Consider the following 18,394-nt stretch of genomic DNA (forward strand, 5'->3'; position numbering starts at 1 on the left):
TGCGTGACAGTACGGGCAGCTTTCTCTATACTGGTTATATTGCATTATTATGGGTGACAGTAAGGGCAGCTTTCTCCGTACTAGTTATATTGCATTATTATAGGTGACAGTACGGGCAGCTTTCTCTGTACTGGTCATATTGCAGTATTATATGTGACAGTACAGGCAGCTTTCTCTGTACTGGTTATATTGCATTATTATATGTGACAGTACAGGCAGCTTTCTCTATACTGGTTATATTGCAGTATTATGTGTGACAGTACCAGAAGCTTTCTCTCTACTGGTTATATTACAGTATTATGGGTGACAGCAGGCCCGGACTGGTAATCTGGCAAGCCGGGCAAATGCCCGCTGGGCTGGCCGGATTACCAGTCCGTGGGCCGCCCGGGCTACAAAAAAAAAAAAAATATATATTATTAAAAAAAATCATGGCTGCGGACATCTCCTGCCGCTGCGGCCCGCTCCGCTCTGTAAGCTCGGCCCGCTCCTGCCACCGCAGCCCGCCCGTCGCGCTCGGCCCGCTCCTCCAATCTAATGAACGTGGAGGAGGAGCGTGGGGCCGCTGCGGCTCCACGCTCCTCCTCCACGTTCATTAGATTGGAGGAGCGGGCCGAGCGCGACGGGCGGGCTGCGGTGGCAGGAGCGGGCCGAGCTGACAGAGCGGAGCGGGCCGCAGCGGCAGGAGCTCTACTTCGGGCAGTCTGCATTAGGTCAGTGTGTGTGTGTGTGTGTGTGTGTCAGTGCCCCCCGAAACATCCCCCCAGTCCGCGGCCCCGGTCGCTGTGGCCTCTTGAGGCCGTTCAGCCACCAGCCACCACAGCCTCATCGCCCCAGGGTCAGTGACTATTAACCCCTGCAGTACCCTTATGGATTCTCATATAGTAATATATGGGGGGGGGTAGTGTGTAGGGATGCACATGGTTTGGTGACTTTACTAACCCCTGACACTGCAGCACCCTTTTAGATTGTGATGGGGGGGGGAGGTGTTGGGATGCCGAACCCTTATGTGTTGTGATATGGAGCACCATGTGGTACGGTGGGGGCAATGTGTTGGGATGTACATGGCTACATCAGGTCAGTTTCTATCGTCAAATGTCACATGGACCTGGACTACTATGTGAGGGTCTGCAGGATATGTCTTGTTGCAGAACTTTTTAATGGGCCCGTTCACACTGAGTAAAACAGGTGGAAATTCTGCTGCAGACTCTGCTAAGTACTCTCGCCTGCCTTATGTCTCAATGTAATGTGTTGTGTGTCTCTGCTCTATGCCAGTCTTTGCTCCAAGAATTAACGTGTGAACAGGCATCATTATATTGAAAAGACAGCCATATTTTGATCTTAAAATTGCGGAGGTATTTTATTTTAATTTTTTTAAGGTTTGTGAACTTATCCTAAAGGACTAGGGGACACATTTGGCTGTATAGTGTTACCTGTTTTTGAAGCTGTATGAAGGATAGGAAAAGGGGGTCCATATAAGTGACCTGTTTTGCAGCGCTAAGGAATGGGGGGAGGGTTGTGAACTGTTGTAGCACTATAAAGGCTGAAGGGTTCTATACAGGTGTTGTAGAATTATAACGGTTGGGGGTTGATCCATGTGAAATGTTGCAGCACTATAAAGGATGAGAGGGTGCATTATACAGGGGGAGGGGTTAATGTGGTACAGTTTTCACTTTATATTTGTTTTTACACATAGGGAGCAGTCCTATTGTAAAAATGTTCTTTGTTGCCTATAGCAACCAATTACAGCTCAGCTATTAATCTACCCTTAGGCCACGTTCACACAACATATGTTGGGCATAAATCCCAGCCGTTGTTGCAATTTGCAACAACGGCCGTGATTTATGCTAAACATACATTGTATTTGAATGAATGGAATCCCAACCAGAGCGTATACACACAGGGGGAGATTTATCAAACATGGTGTAAAGTAGAATTGTCTCTGTTGCCCCTAGCAACCAATCAGATTCCACTTTTCATTCCTCACAGACTCTTTGAAAAATGAAAGGTGGAATCTGATTGGTTGCTAGGGGCAACAGAGACAATTCTACTTCACACCAGTTTGATAAATCTCCCCCATAGTATACGCTCCGGCCAGTATTTCATCCAGCCGCACGAAAAACTGACATGTCAGTTTTGTGTGGCCGCACAGAACATGTCAGTTCACATGTGCAGTGATGAATTGGGAATGGGTGCGCCCACGTCCAAATTCACCAGAAATTAAGATCATCCAGCCGATACTGCAATACTGTCTGGAATGATCTTCAGTAACACCAGTTGTTCGGGTCACAGAACAGCCGGTGTTATATGCCATGTGAACATGGCCTCATATTGTAATATTCATATGGTATAGCGTCAACTTTTGAAAAAGACACTGTCAAACCAGTACCCTGTTCAGTTCTGAGAAAAGGGCAAGAACTCCAACAACTGTCTAGATTGCTGGACACACAAGGGAGGCACTGCAACTTATTTAATATAAAAATATTACCAAATGTTCATACTGTTCTATTCCTGTTCATTTGTTAGACAGACGGTTAGAAGGGGTTACAACCCCATGAGCGTTCAACATTTATGGAAGATTGTCCTTTTATAAAAATCAAGACATCTAAACGTAAGTATTTAATTTTTTTTTTTTTTTGTGCGTTCTTTACATTAAAAAAAACCCCATATGGTACATAGAGATATGGACTTTCCAAAAGATCAGGAGGAACATATTATCCTACTAAAAAGGTTATTCTACTGTTAAAAAATAATTTATATATTGCAGGGGTTGTTTCAAAGAAGAAAACAAATCATACTTACCCCTGCAATGTATTAATAATTTTATGACACTAAAATGCCCCTTAAAAGGAACCAATCAGCCTGATTGGGCTGACATGGTTTCCTGGAGCTCCATCTAAAGCTCCTGCAGCAGTTTTATACTGGAAAAAATGGGCTCCCCGCCCGTGTCTAGTCGCAGCGCTCTGCTCGTCAGTGCGCTTGGCGGGATGATTGACAGGTAGAGAGGCTAGTAGTGGACCTCTAAACCTGTCAATCATACCCTCTGAGCATGCTGATAGGCAGAGAACGGTGACTACCTGCCCGCACTCACTCCTGGTTCTTCGGCTCCCAGGTCCTCGACTCCCACGGAGTGGCTGAGTGGGAGTCAGGGACCTGGGAGCCAGAGAACCAGGCGGGAGTGCAGGCAGGTAGTATATTATCTTGTTTCAAGGCCTGGCAGATAATGAATTGAGTAGGATGTGGTTACATCCTGCGAGAATGCAGAGCCATAGGGTGTAACTGTACCGCTTATTGCAGCGGATTTTGCTACAAGATTTGCAAAAAGAAATCCGCTGAGAATGTGGTATGTCTGAACACAGTCTTAAGGCTATGTTCACACACTGTAAAGTAAGGGCAACTAACAGCCATTGTTGTAAAACAGCAGCCATTATTAGTGATAATGAATAACGGCTGTCATTTGCCCTTATTTTTACACTGTGGGGACATAGCCTAAGGGTACCTTTACAGAGACAGATTTATTTGACAGATTCTTGAAGCCAAAGCCAGGAACAAACTATAAACAGAGAACAGGTCATAAAGGAAAGATGGAGATTTTTCCTCTTTTCAAATCCATCCCTGGCTTTGGCTTCAAAAATATGTCAGATAAATCTCCCTGTATAAACACACCCTTGTTTTTTAAGCACCAGATGCCATTATCTGTCTCCAATAAGCAGTGAGGCCCCCTTCACACGTCCGGAAAAACCATCCGGATTTCCTATCAGGAAATCCGGACGGATTTCCGGACCCATAGACTTTAATTGGTCACGGACACCCTTCCGGATTTTTCCGGAAGGGTGTCCGTTCCGGAAAATATATCCGGAAAAAATAGGACATGTCCTATTTTTGTCCGGATTTCCGTCCCGGACGCCCCCATAGAAGGCTATGGGGGCGCCGGAATCACGGGCACTTTCCTGATGTACATCAGGAAAGTGCCCGTGATTCCGGATGATTGACAGCCCGCCGGCACCCCCGCTGCCCGAACGCCGCGCCGCCACCACCCAAGGGATCCCTGCACCCGGACATCAGCTGCCGCCGCCCGGTAGCGCCGCATCGCTTCACCCCGCCGCCGCCGCCCGATGACCCCGCGCCGTATCGCATCACGCCGCCGCCCGCTGACCCCGCCGCGCCGCATCGCATCACCCCGCCGCATCGCATCACCCCGCCGATGACCCCGCCGCGCCGCATCGCATCACCCCGCCGCATTGCATCATCCCGCCGCCGCCCCGACCTCTGTTCCCCTCCCTCTCCGAGTCCGCTCCCTCTCCGAGTCCGCAACAGCTTGCACCCGCCCGCCCGGGACTCCCACCAGCTGCCGCCGCTGTTCTTCCGCCGCCGACAGGTGAGATACACAGCCCTGTCCCCCCCAATACTAAAACTCCCACCATGTCCTGCTAACAGGCCATGATGGGAGTTGTACCTCTGCAGCCTGTGGCCATCCAGGTTGCAGAAGTACAACTCCCACCATGCCTTGCTGACAGGCCATGATGGGAGTTGTACTTCTGCAGCCTGTGGCCATTCAGGTTGCAGAAGTACAACTCTCATCATGCCCCTGTTGGAAACACTTTTTTTTTTTACTCATCAGGAAATCCTGAAGGTTTTTCCTGATGATTTCCTGATGGTAAAAACGGATTACTGTCAGGAAATCCTGATACTTTCCTGATGACTTTTGAGGTCTCCTGATCAGGATTTCCTGACAGTAAAAACTGACACGGACGTGTGAATGGGGCCTGAGAGAGTGCATAAGTCACTCTATTGGTCATTTAATTTTGTTTCTCATAGTGATACCCTCTCTCTATATAATGACTGCAGTTATACTGCTAATTTGCACTGATTTGTTACTGCTTGGTGTTTGGCTGCTTTCATCTTGTTAAGTGGAATGCAATTAAATATTTCCATCATATTCCTGCTGATGTACTGATGTATTTTACATGAATTGTCTATAAATCTTAATAACAAAGCTGCTTTCCTCCAAAAACACCACCACACTAGTCCTCAGGTTGTGTGTGGTATTGCAACTTTAATCCATTGACTTCCATGGAACAAAGCTGCAAAACCCATACCCAAACTGAGTACAGGTTAGGCGCTATTTTTTGAAGGAATTAGCTATGTTTTGAAATTCTGGATAACCCCCTTCAACTCTAAGGCTATGTTCACACATCGTAAGTTCAGTAGTAATCACGCCCGTTGTTGCCGATTTTCAACAACGGCCGTGATTACTACAACTCACATTGTGCTGCAGCTGAGGGAATCCCGGCTGAAGTACATACACATAATATATATATATATTGTAGGGATCTTCCCGGGGGATGGTGTGTTTGGACACAGTTCAGTCAGCAAACTTGGGCTCATTAAACAGCTTTGGGTGTTTATTTGTAGCATAAACAGTCCAGTAACATAAATACAGCAACACCGTGCAGTGAGAATAAACAAAACAAAAAAAGTCCTGCCCGTCTGGGCGCTTACTAATACAGCAGGTTACCTCTCTGGCACTTCAGTGATCAGTATGGCGGGGTGTGAACAGGCCCCAGCAGCGGCTGTCTTCCCAGCTCTCACCAAACAGCATGCAGGCTGTTCACTCCTGGCTGAGAGAGCGAGAGCTGTACACTGAGCACAGCTTTTGCCTTCTCAGGCTGATTGGGATCAGAGCTCACCTGATCCCAAAACCCACACTGGATCGAGGGGGAGGGAATGGCAAGTCCCACTACCAAAACCTACCTGCCATTCCATGTAAGTCCAGGCCCGGCAATAATAAATAATAGCTCAGCAGCATAACACTGCTGAGCACAGATGCCTCCTGGACTCACCATCTCACACTGTGTATCAACCTGGGTGAGATGTACATCCCCTCGAGCACTTTACCAGTGACATGTCCACATATCCCCCCCCTCTTCTTCAGACCGGAGGGCTGAGCGTATTGTCCCCACAGGCAGTGTACCCTTGATAGGGCGTCAGCATTCGCCTGTAATTTCCCTGGCCGGTGTTCCACAGTGAAATTAAAGTTTTGTAGGGACAGAAACCACCTAGTCACCCTTGCATTCTTCTCCTTGTTTATTTTCATCCATGTTAGGGGGGCATGGTCTGTCACTAACTTAAACCTCCTGCCTAGTAGGTAGTACCTCAGGGATTCTAGGGCCCACTTCACTGCCAGACATTCTCGCTCAACTATGGCGTAGTTTTTCTCGGCCGGGGATAGTTTCCTGCTTAAGTACATCACCGGGTGCTCCTCGCCATTCACGACCTGTGAGAGGACGGCACCTAACCCTGTGTTAGAGGCGTCTGTCTGTACCAAAAACTCTCGCCTAAAGTCAGGGGTAACTAGCACAGGCTGTTGGCACAGGGCAGACTTGAGGCTTTGAAAAGCCTTCTCGGCCCCTGGAGTCCATGTCACCATTGCGGACTTCGCACCCTTTGTCAGGTCAGTTAGTGGGGCTGCAACTGAGGCAAAATTTGGCACAAACCTACGGTAATAGCCCGTAATACCCAGGAAAGCTCTGACCTGTTTCTTTGTGAGGGGTTGAGGCCAATTCTGTATTGCCTCGATTTTATTTAGTTGTGGTTTCACTAACCCCCTCCCAATAATGTAGCCCAAGTATTTGGCCTCCTCTAAGGCTAGTGCACACTTCTCTGCATTGATGGTTAACCCCGCATCACTTATGGCATCTAACACCGCCTGGACCTTACAGAGGTGACTTTCCCAATCCGGGCTAAAAATGACCACATCATCGAGGTAGGCAGCGGAGTAATCACGATGTGGTCGCAGAATCAAGTCCATCAACCTCTGAAAAGTGGCAGGGGCTCCATGTAACCCGAATGGCATCACTACATATTGGAAGAGCCCATCAGGGGTGGAGAATGCAGTCTTCTCTCTAGCCTTAGGAGTGAGTGGGATCTGCCAGTAGCCCTTAGTGAGATCGAGGGTAGTTATGTACCTGGCATTACCCATCCTTTCTATCAACTCATCTACCCTGGGCATGGGGTAGGCATCGAACTTGGAGATCTCATTTAACTTTCTAAAATCATTACAGAACCTCCAAGTTCCATTGGGCTTTGGGATTAACACAATCGGGCTGGACCACTCGCTCTGGGACACCTCAATGACTCCTAGGTCAAGCATACGTTTTACCTCGGATGATACCGCCTCCCTCCGGGCTTCTGGTATCCTATAGGGCTTAAGGTTTACTCTGCTTCTAGGCTCAGTTTCAATATGATGACTAATGAGATGCGTACGCCCTGGTAGGTCAGAAAACTTGTTTTTATTTTTCTGCAGGAACTCCTTAGCTTCCTGCTTCTGGGATACTGATAGGGTGTCACCAATCCTGACCGGAGGGATTGGTGGTGACAGATGACCAACAGGCTTTGTCGCCACCAAGGATTCCCTGTCTTTCCAGGGCTTGATCAAGTTTATGTGATAAACTTGGAAAGGCTTCCTTCTACCTGGTTGGTGTACCTTGTAGTTGACCTCACTGATCTTCTCTACAATTTCATAGGGACCCTGCCACTTTGCTAAGAATTTGCTTTCTACCGTGGGAACAAGTATGAGTACCCGGTCACCTGGGCTAAATGTCCTGATTCTTGCAGAACGATTGTAAATTCTGCTTTGGCCCTCTTGCGCCCTCTGGAGGTGTTCCCTTACTAGGGGCATTACAGTGGCTATACGGTCCTGCATTTGTGCTACATGCTCTATAACACTCTTGTATGGGGTGGACTCACTTTCCCATGTCTCTTTCGCTATATCCAATAAACCCCTAGGGTGACGACCATAGACTAATTCGAAGGGAGAGAACCCTGTGGACGCTTGGGGTACTTCCCTAATAGAAAACATCAGATAAGGTAGTAAGTGATCCCAATCACGACCATCCTTTTCCACCACTTTTTTTAACATATGTTTCAGGGTTTTATTAAACCTCTCCACTAACCCGTCTGTCTGTGGATGATATACAGAGGTACGTAGGTGTGAGATTTTAAACAGTTTGCATAGCTCTTTCATCACCTTTGACACAAATGGTGTACCTTGGTCAGTCAAGATTTCCTTGGGAATCCCCACCCTGGAAAACATATAAAACAATTCCCGTGCAATTGTTTTAGAGGTAGTGTTTCTTAGGGGTACAGCCTCAGGATAGCGGGTCGCGTAGTCCAACACCACTAGAATGTACTGGTGTCCCCTAGCCGACTTTACAATGGGACCCACCAAGTCCATTGCGATCCGGTCAAAAGGTACCTCTATGATGGGGAGTGGGACCAAAGGACTGCGAAAATGCGACACTGGAGCGCTAAGCTGACATGTTGGGCACGACTCACAGTATTTTTTTATGTCAGCATAAATCGCAGGCCAATAAAACCTCTGGAGGACTCTCTCCTGTGTTTTATCTGTCCCCAAGTGTCCCCCAAGGACATGATTATGGGCCATGTCGAGTACCTGACGCCGGTACGACTTAGGCACCAGAAGCTGTTCCACCACCTCATCATTAATTTTAGTGACTCTGTAGTAGAGATCATTAGTCATAGAAAAATGTGGAAATTTTTTCTCAGCTTCTGGTTCCTGAGGTACCCCATTCATAACAGTGACCTGCTCTCTCGCATTTTTGAGAGTGGGGTCCTGTAATTGTGCAGTACCAAAATTATCCCTAGACACCTCTAAGTCTGGAACATTTTGCGCAGTGGGAGGAGCCTCTTCCTCACCAGCCAGGACCTGCAAAGGAAAAGCATCATATTCCTCCTGTACATTTTTATCATTTACCGTGGGTAATGCAATAGGCTTAGGGGTCTCCTCACTCCTTTCAGGGGATTGTTGTTTTCCCCATAGAGCCCAGAACAAAGGAAAATCACGCCCCAATATAACATTATGCATAAGGTTTTTAACCACACCCACTTCATATTGTACAGCGCCTAGTTCAGTCCCGACATTAGCCCGTACTATAGGGTAAACCTTTGTATCGCCATGTATGCATACCACACTCATATGTCTTGCTGGCACAAAGTCCCCAGTCACCAGGCTGGCATGCACCAAGGTGACAAGGCTTCCTGAGTCCAGCAACGCCTTAACAGGAAAGTCATTTACAGTAATGTTGCAGACTTGTGGTTCAGTCTCTAGTCCAGTGACTGCAACAAAAGACGGCTCCGCAAATAGCGACTGACGCCGGCTAGCGTCACACTCCATGGGCTCAGAGGTAAGAGGGCAATGGGCAGACATATGTCCCGTCTCGTGGCATCTCCAGCACTGGATAGGGCCTGGTCTCCTTGGCAGGGAGTCCTTTTTAGGGCCACTTAGCCACCGGGGTCCCCCACCAGTCTTTTGCCCCTGAGACACCTCCTGAGCGCTCTTCCCTCTATCAGCACCCCTCCACACTCCCCCAATAGATGGAAGTCTCTTACCAGATGATGGCACAGATCTGGCACTCCGGGGAGGTGACGGTGCTGCAGGAACATCACGGAGGTAGTCCTCGGTCGCCTGGAACCTCTCCACAAGGCTGACGAGTTCGTCGGCACTCCTAGGGTCGCCTTGTCCCACCCAGCGTTGAAGATCAGCAGGAAGGGCACGGAGGTAGCGATCCATCACGACCCTCTCTAGGATCTGGGCAGGAGTAGAGGTGTCTGGCTCCAACCATTTTCTTGCCAGATGAATCAGGTCGTACATCTGGGACCTCGCTGACTTGTCCAGACTGTAGCTCCAGTTGCGGACCCTCCGGGCACGGACAGCAGCAGTAACTCCTAGTCGGGCGAGTATCTCTGCTTTTAGCCGAGGATAGTCCTTGACCTCTTGCTCACTGAGGTCATAATAGGCCTTTTGAGGTTCGCCTGTTAAATAGGGAGCAATGACCTCTGCCCACTCAGTGGAGGGTAACTTTTCTCGCTCAGCCACACGCTCAAAGACAGTTAAGTAGGCCTCAACATCGTCATCAGCAGTCATCTTTTGCAGCGCACGCTGCACGGCTCTTCTCACAGACAAAGTCTCTGGCGCGGCTGCTGCCACCAGCTGGGGATTAGCACCTGCAGACGCCTCTTGCTTTGCTATCAGGTGCTCAATAAGTCTCTGTTGTTGAGCCATTGCTTGCTGATGTGCAGCCATTGTCTGTTCATGGCGCAGATTAGCGGCTGCCTGATCCTGTTTAGCGGCTGCCTGAGCCTGTTGTTGTGCGGCCAATGCTTGCTCATGGCGTAGGTTAGCGTCTGTCAGAGCCTGTTGTTGCTGCATATTCACTTGCATTAACTGCTTCATCATCTCCTCCATGTTGCTTGACTGTTTTTGGAGTGAAGCCGCAGCCTTCACCCAGGACATAAGCAGCTGTAGCCAAGTTGATGCACACCGTTGCCCCTAGCAACCGTTTTGCCCGCATCCTCCACCAATTGTAGGGATCTTCCCGGGGGATGGTGTGTTTGGACACAGTTCAGTCAGCAAACTTGGGCTCATTAAACAGCTTTGGGTGTTTATTTGTAGCATAAACGGTCCAGCAACATAAATACAGCAACACCGTGCAGTGAGAATAAACAAAACAAAAAAAGTCCTGCCCGTCTGGGCGCTTACTAATACAGCAGGTTACCTCTCTGGCACTTCAGTGATCAGTATGGCGGGGTGTGAACAGGCCCCAGCAGCGGCTGTCTTCCCAGCTCTCACCAAACAGCATGCAGGCTGTTCACTCCTGGCTGAGAGAGCGAGAGCTGTACACTGAGCACAGCTTTTGCCTTCTCAGGCTGATTGGGATCAGAGCTCACCTGATCCCAAAACCCACACTGGATCGAGGGGGAGGGAATGGCAAGTCCCACTACCAAAACCTACCTGCCATTCCATGTAAGTCCAGGCCCGGCAATAATAAATAATAGCTCAGCAGCATAACACTGCTGAGCACAGATGCCTCCTGGACTCACCATCTCACACTGTGTATCAACCTGGGTGAGATGTACATCCCCTCGAGCACTTTACCAGTGACATGTCCACAATATATATATATATATATATATATATATATATATACACACATACATACACACACATAGTATACACTCCGACCGGGATCGCTAGTGGTGCTGCAAAAAACTGACATGTCAGTTTTCTGCAGCCACTATACATTAAATAGCAACTGCAGAGAATCTATCAGCTCACACAATCGAGTGTGCGGCTCCGGCCGCACGATCCATTGTGTGCAGCGGGGAATTGGGATGCGGGCGCGCACAGATGCACCTGAATCCCAATTTATGAGAAGTGAAGATCATCCGGCCAGTACTGCAGTACCAGCCGTGATGATCTTCTCTGACACCGGCCATTCTGTGACCCAGCCCGGGAATAGGTACTTTGTGGCTGTCGCGGTGGATCAGTCACGTGGCTCTGTCATTAAAGCGCGGCGCATATCTGTTCAGTTCCTTTGCTCCCAGCATCTTATCACAGATGCTGCCCGGGGTGGGGGTGGGGGTGGGGGTGACAGTGGGGTGTAGTCCATTACAGGCATCCCAGGTCCGTGTTCCGTGTGGAAAACGGAATATGTGAATGCAGCTTGAGTGCCAAGTTCCTATGTCTACTGCTGCTGGCATGTGTGTTTTTCTCCTTAGGGCCCTACCAACAGGTATCTGACAGATCATCTGACAGATTTTTGCAGCCAAAGCCAGGAATGGATTTGAAAAGAGGAGAAATCTCAGTCTTTCCTTTTGACCTGTTCTCTGTTCATAGTCTGTTCCTGGCTTTGACTGCAAAAATCTGTCATATATCTGTTGGTGTAATAGGGCCCCTAGTCTGTTACCACAGGAAACATTAAACATTAACATAAAAAAAAGAAAAAGCAAAATAATAAACTAGACTACACTAAAATATAAATTTTATAACACCTAATAAATACCCAGTGTAAACATCCACTAAACATAAGTGAAGTGTACCATAAAATAATCTTACTTCGCGTTTTTCAGTTGCTGTAAAATGGATCCAAAGTCAGCCAAAAAAAGGAAAGGTGGTGCTGAAAAGGTCAGGGAAAAAAGGAAGAAAAGTCTGGCAGCAGATGCCGCCAAATGTGCTAAATTATCAGACTTGTTTTCCCGCACAACTGTTGAGCCCACAACATCTACAGCTGGTAATCTTAGTCTTACAGTGGCGGAAGCTGCTGTTACATCCGAAGCTATACCTGTGGCTGACACTTCTTCAAGTGATCCTGAACCTGAAGCAGTCACATCTGTTGATTTGCCTGGAGATGCTATTCCATCACATCTTCCATCTGAACCAGGTTTATCCCCATCCATTGCCATGCCATTGGCTTCATTATCATCGTCTGTTGATGTACCTGGACATGCTACTTCATCGTATTTGGCATCTAAACCAGGCATGTCTTCATCCAGTGTGGTGCCTGTGGCTTCATTTTCTTCATCTTTTGCACCAGAGCCTTGCCAGTCATCATCAGCTGAGAATGTGGAAGCCATATCTGAAGAAAGAGTTAACTATTTTGCACGTCCTTCATCAGCTCAGCTGCCTTTATTTTTCATGTATCACCCAAAACAAGATACCCAAGACTTGCATTTGCAAAAAGTTTTCTTACGTAAGGATGGAACAAACCGTAAATGGCTAACATACAGCAATGAAAAAAAAGCACTATTTTGCTCCGTGTGCTTGGCATTTTCCAAGTCTTCCACTACCGGTCCCTTTATTAATGGGTTACAAAATTGGAGGCATGTATATCAAAGATTAGAAGAGCATGAGAAAAGCTTAAGTCATAGAAGCTGTGCCGAAGCCTACTTTCTACAGGCAAGTAGCACAGATATAGGGAGCCTCCTTCTTCAGAACCAAATGTCTGCTCACCGAGAGCAAGTTAAAAAAAGACGTCAAGTATTACTTAGAGTAATTGACATTATAAAGGTGCTTGGGAAATGTGGTCTTAGCTACAGAGGTGATAAAGCTGAGGCAGCGTATACCTTACAAAATGCTAATTTAAACCATGGAAATTTTTTAGAGTTGGTTTTGCTGCTTAGTAAATATGATGTGTGTCTAAAAGAACATGTTACAGAATGCATTGAAAAAAGCGAACAGCAACATTCCAGAGGTGCTAGAGGGAGAGGATCCTTAATAACACTTCTGTCAAAAACCACAGTTAATGGAATAATTGATGCTATCAAGCAACTCATTCTTATAGCAATTCAAAAAGAAATAAAGGATGCAGGAATGTTTTCAGTTCAGCTTGATACCTCACAGGACATTACTTCACGGGATCAGTTGACTGTCATCATACGGTATGTCACTAACCAAGTCCATGAACGACTGCTTGCAGTGAAAGACTGCAAAATGACCACAGGTGAAGCAATACACCAGCTTCTTATGAAGATTATGGAATACTGTAACATAGATGCGGCAAAATGCATTGGAAATTCTACAGATGGGGCCGCAAATATGCAAGGGGTTTACAGTGGCTTTACAACTTGGTTGACAACTGTATCCCCTGCCCAGATCCATGTATGGTGCTATTCACATATCCTAAACTTGGTTTTATCAGACGTTACAAAAACAACATTGCAAAGTGCATCATTATTTTTGCTGCTGAATGATGTTGCAGTGTTCATTAAAGACTCATATATTCGAATGGGCTTGTGGGAGAAAGTAAGTCAGGATCCTCTCCATCGCAGACTCTCCACAATAGCGGAAACCCGTTGGTGGTCCAAAGACACTGCTTTGAGGAAAGTCTTTGGGGTCTTTGGGAACCCAGAGTCTGCTTTATATATTTACCTTGTTGTAATGTTAAGGATGTTTCATACTTCTCATAAAAATAACTCTGATGCTCGTGCAAAAGCAAAAGGATACTGTGACTGCCTGTTAAAATATGAAACTATTATGACAGCTCAGATTTTTTTACGGATTTTCCAGCTAACTACTCCATTATCCAAGTATCTGCAAACATCTGGCATGGATATTCTAACAGCTTACCGCATGGTGAAGGATGTCCAGGAGAGTCTACAGAGCTACATAAGAGCATTCGATGGTGTCAAAGAGGCTGCAGATGGTTTTGTAAAATGGGCCGATGACCAGCTTCAACAAAAATATGGTGAATTAAGCATTGAGATAGAGATATCTCTGCCTGAGAAAAGAATTAGAAGAAAAAAACTAATGCCAGGCGAAGTAGCTATGGATGAAGTGCATCAAGATGCAATGTCTGCGTATAGGACTGATGTCCATAATGTCATATTGGATGTCGTAATAGGCAGTATGGAAAGACGCTTTGGAGCAAACGGGACAATTTTTGCTGACTTTTCTTGCCTTGATCCTAAAAACTTTCAGACCATCAGAGAAAATGGATTAACTTGTTCTGCACTGAATGAGATAAGCAAATGTCTACTTAAATTTGATGAAAGAGTAACACCTGAAAATCTACGTAGTGAGTTAATCAGCCTGGCCTTGCACTGGGACAAATTAAAGCGATCCCCTTTGGAAGAGTATGTCATTAGAGTAGAAGACACCACAAGTCCTGCAGACCAGACCACTGATGACCCAGAACTGGTAAATAAGAGCTGCTCAGCATGCAAGAACTGCCCTATATGCGTCTACCAATTGCTGCAACGCTATAACCTCCTGACAGATGCATACAATGTAATTGGTTTGGCATACAAGTTCCTTCTAAGTCTGTCCGTCACACAAGTTGCTTGTGAAAGAAGCTTTAGCACTTTAAAATTTATTAAAAACAGATTACGAAGCAGTATGACTCAGAGTCACCTAGAGTCTTTTATGTTAATGGCTACTGAAAAAGATATACTGATGAACCTTGATGGAGATGACGTCATTGACAAACTTGCTGAAAAAAGCAACCTACTGTCTCGGGTTCTAATGCCATAATTTATATCTTGCCATTCCTTTTGTGTTACAGTCAAAACAGCACTGATTTCTATATTGCACTTGTAAGATGTTCTGTTTTTGGTGTTTCAATGCAATGTTAATTTATATTTGTATTTTTGTCCATGTGATGTTACCTGGAAAGGTGTGCTCTTCCTATATGTTCATTAAGCCATTGATTGTCGTGGAGTGCAGGTTGCATACAAGTACTGTGTTCTTATTTCGCCTCAGAGTATTATTTTCATGTTTCTACTTATTTTTTTGTATAGCACTATAAAGTTGCACTTGTTAATGCATTTGTGAGTGAATTGTTTACTTATGGCTTTTTGCCAACTGCCCTTGTATTTTGAGCCAAAAATAGAAATGGATTCAAAAGGAATGGGAAATGTAATTGAGGTACCCATAATTATGCTTCCCACTAGATCCACTGCTAGCTTTGGTCCAAAAACTATCGTTTTAAATAGCAAAATAATGTGGGGTCTGTTTTATTTCATTTTTATACATTATGCACTAAAGTTCTATTGGGTGAACGAAACAGAAATACCTCAGGTCCATGGCACTATTTTTCTCAAAAATTGCACTTTTGTTCCACTGTGTTTTTTATAGGTTTATTTATAAGGTGTTGAGACATATGATGTTTTCTCTAATTACTGAATAAAACATTTTATTACTATCATGATGTGTTTTGACTACTTTCATTACAAATATTTGGCTGGTTTCACATAAGCGTGTTACTTGCATATACGCAAGTACCACACTCATTTGAAACCGACCTTATTTAGATACATTACTGTTTGAAAATCGGCAAATTTTGTGGGCTGGTAAGATCTGTGTGCCAGGGCTGCTTTTTGGTCCCAGTCCGGCCCTGGGTGACAGTACAGGCAGCTTTCTCTATACTGGTTATATTACAGTATTATGGGTGACAGTACAGGCAGCTTTCTCTATACTGGTTATATTACAGTATTATGGGTGACAGTACAGGCAGCTTTCTCTATAATGGTTATATCACAGTATTATGGGTGACAGTACAGGCAGCTTTCTCTATACTGGTTATATTGCAGTATTATGTGTGACAGTACCAGAAGCTTTCTCTATACTGGTTATATTACAGTATTATGGGTGACAGTACAGGCAGCTTTCTCTATACTGATTATATTACAGTATTATGGGTGACAGTACGGGCAGCTTTCTCTATAATGGTTATATTACAGTATTATGGGTGACAGTACAGGCAGCTTTCTCTATACTGGTTATATTACAGTATTATGGGTGACAGTACAGGCAGCTTTCTCTATACTGGTTATATTACAGTATTATGGGTGACAGTACGGGCAGCTTTCTCTATACTGGTTGTATTGCAGTATTACTGTATGTGTGACAGTACGGGCAGCTTTCGCTATACTGGTTGTATTGCAGTATTATGTGTGACAGTACGGGCAGCTTTCGCTATACTGTTTGTATTGCAGTATTATGTGTGACAGTACGGGCAGCTTTCCCTATACTGGTTGTATTGCAGTAATACTGTATGTGTGACAGTACGGGCTGGGCAGTCACATCACTTCCCCTGTCTCTCCCCACACTGACAGTGTAATATCTGGTTGTAGAGAAAATCTCCAACACAGCACGGCATGACAGAGCAAGGTCACATGGGTCTGAGTATATATAGTAATAAAGCTTTGGTCACATGGGGCAGAGTGTATATAGTGATAAAGGTTTAGTGCAGCATGTACAGCTACATACAGGAGAGCACAGAGATCCTTACAGAGCGGAGCATTACCTGCAGCAGATATGGGCGCCCTCCTCAGCAGTCTCTACCAAACCCTTATGAGCTTCTCCGGAACCAAAGCTCGGATCCTGCTGCTGGGTCTTGATGCTGCTGGAAAGACGACTTTACTCTATAAACTGAAGCTGAATGAGATGGTCTGCACAACCCCAACCATTGGATTCAATTTAGAGACCTTGGAGCCCATCCGTAATGTCACCTTCACCGTGTGGGACGTGGGCAGTAAGGGCAGGATCGGACCACTGTGGAAACATTACTTCGTGAACACAGATGGGCTTGTGTATGTGGTGGACAGTGCTGACCCGGAGAGATTTGAGGAGGCCAGGATGGAGCTCATCGCCATCCTGGAGAATGATGAAATGAGAGGGGTCCCCTTCGTGGTGATGGCCAATAAGCAAGATCTACCCAGGGCCAGGAAGCCCATGGATCTAGCAGAGGCACTGGGACTGATAAAGATGGAAGGACACCAGTGGCACGTCCAGGGCTGTTGTGCTACCACTGGAGATGGACTTGTCGAGGGGCTGGAGGTCCTCACCAACTTGGTGAAACAGTTTCAGAAGAACAAATCATTCTGATTGTGACGGCGCCTCTAAGGGCAAGACTTGGTACTACGTGTATTTGGCAAATGTTCAGGCTCCTTTTGCCCACTGCTAAGCTAAGTATTAGGAACTGGTCATATATCTCTACTACATGATAACCCTACCCTGCTGCTGTCTGGATTGGCTTGGGCCCGCGCTAGTGGCGCCGCCATCACAAAGCTGGACTGACAATCTCTTCTGGACATTAAGAACTGAATACATGAGAAGGTTTCTTATAAACTTATATTAACACCTTTATTACTTCACCCTCATAAGAGACTTTTAGTAAGTACAGCCATACTGTATTTTGGGGGCCTAATTGGGTTATTCAGGATGAGAAAAACATAGCATGCTTTTTAGCAGAAACAGCGTCACTCTTGTCCTTAGTTTGTGTGCGGTATTGCAACTCACTTCCATTGATGTAAATAGAACAGAGTTGTATTAAAACGCACAACCTGAGGATAGGGGTGGCATTGTTTATAGAAGAAATCTGCTAAGTTTTTCCAACCCTGGAGAACCCCTTAATTCTTGAAAGCCATGTAGACAAAGTGAAATGATTTGGTATATTGTGATGGCTGTGCCTGGAACCTGGAGTGCCTATAATCACAAGAGAGTCCCATCCATCTCAAAATTTTTCCCTCCAAGAGAGTGGTCATGCGTACAATGCCTGGTATTGTCAGGTTCCTACTATTTTGTATCTGGCTGATTATGTAAAATAGTAGTAACAGGGTGGAAAGAGCCATGTGTATTGGCTCTCCCCAGCCAAATAATGCCAGCCTGTTACCACCCCAGCACAGAGGGGGGTTAACGTTAATTGTTAAGCCCCAGATTAGTAATGAATGGCACCATGGTTATTTCCCTGTAGGCCAACATGGCCAAACATAAACATAAACATAAGCTTTAGGTAAATCCACTGTATGGAAGTAAATCATTTTAACTAATACAAGCTGTGTCTCCTCATTTCTCACTATTACAAAGCAGTCGGGTAATAGTGTATATTATGAGATGTTATTACAGATATTCAGCATCTCATAATCCAATATGGCCATATCTACGATGCATTAAATACTATACACATGCCGAAAAGATATAGTCATACAAGCCACATAAATTCAACCTTTTTTGCACCCCTCTCCTATTTTTGGTGTTAGAATGAGCCTCCCCACATTAAACTGTATGCAATAAGACTCCTTACCAAGCCATACCCCA

The 18,394-nt window shown here is 45.8% G+C and overlaps 1 protein-coding gene across 1 annotated transcript; it reads left to right on the top strand.

Moving 5' to 3' along the window:
* Positions 1 to 16,612: 16,612 nt before the first annotated feature.
* Positions 16,613 to 17,182, top strand: LOC138773081 (uncharacterized). Its single transcript, XM_069954025.1, has one exon. The coding sequence runs from the start codon at positions 16,613 to 16,615 to the stop codon at positions 17,180 to 17,182; it is 570 nt and encodes a 189-aa protein (XP_069810126.1).
* Positions 17,183 to 18,394: the final 1,212 nt, after the last annotated feature.

The sequence above is a fragment of the Dendropsophus ebraccatus genome, chromosome 14 (genome assembly GCF_027789765.1).
Source record: "Dendropsophus ebraccatus isolate aDenEbr1 chromosome 14, aDenEbr1.pat, whole genome shotgun sequence".
NCBI lineage: Eukaryota > Metazoa > Chordata > Amphibia > Anura > Hylidae > Dendropsophus > Dendropsophus ebraccatus.

What these genes read in the sequence shown, in the direction of transcription:
- LOC138773081 (XM_069954025.1), top strand. Translation starts at nt 16,613, where the DNA reads ATGGGCGCCCTCCTCAGCAGTCTCTACCAAACCCTTATGAGCTTCTCC.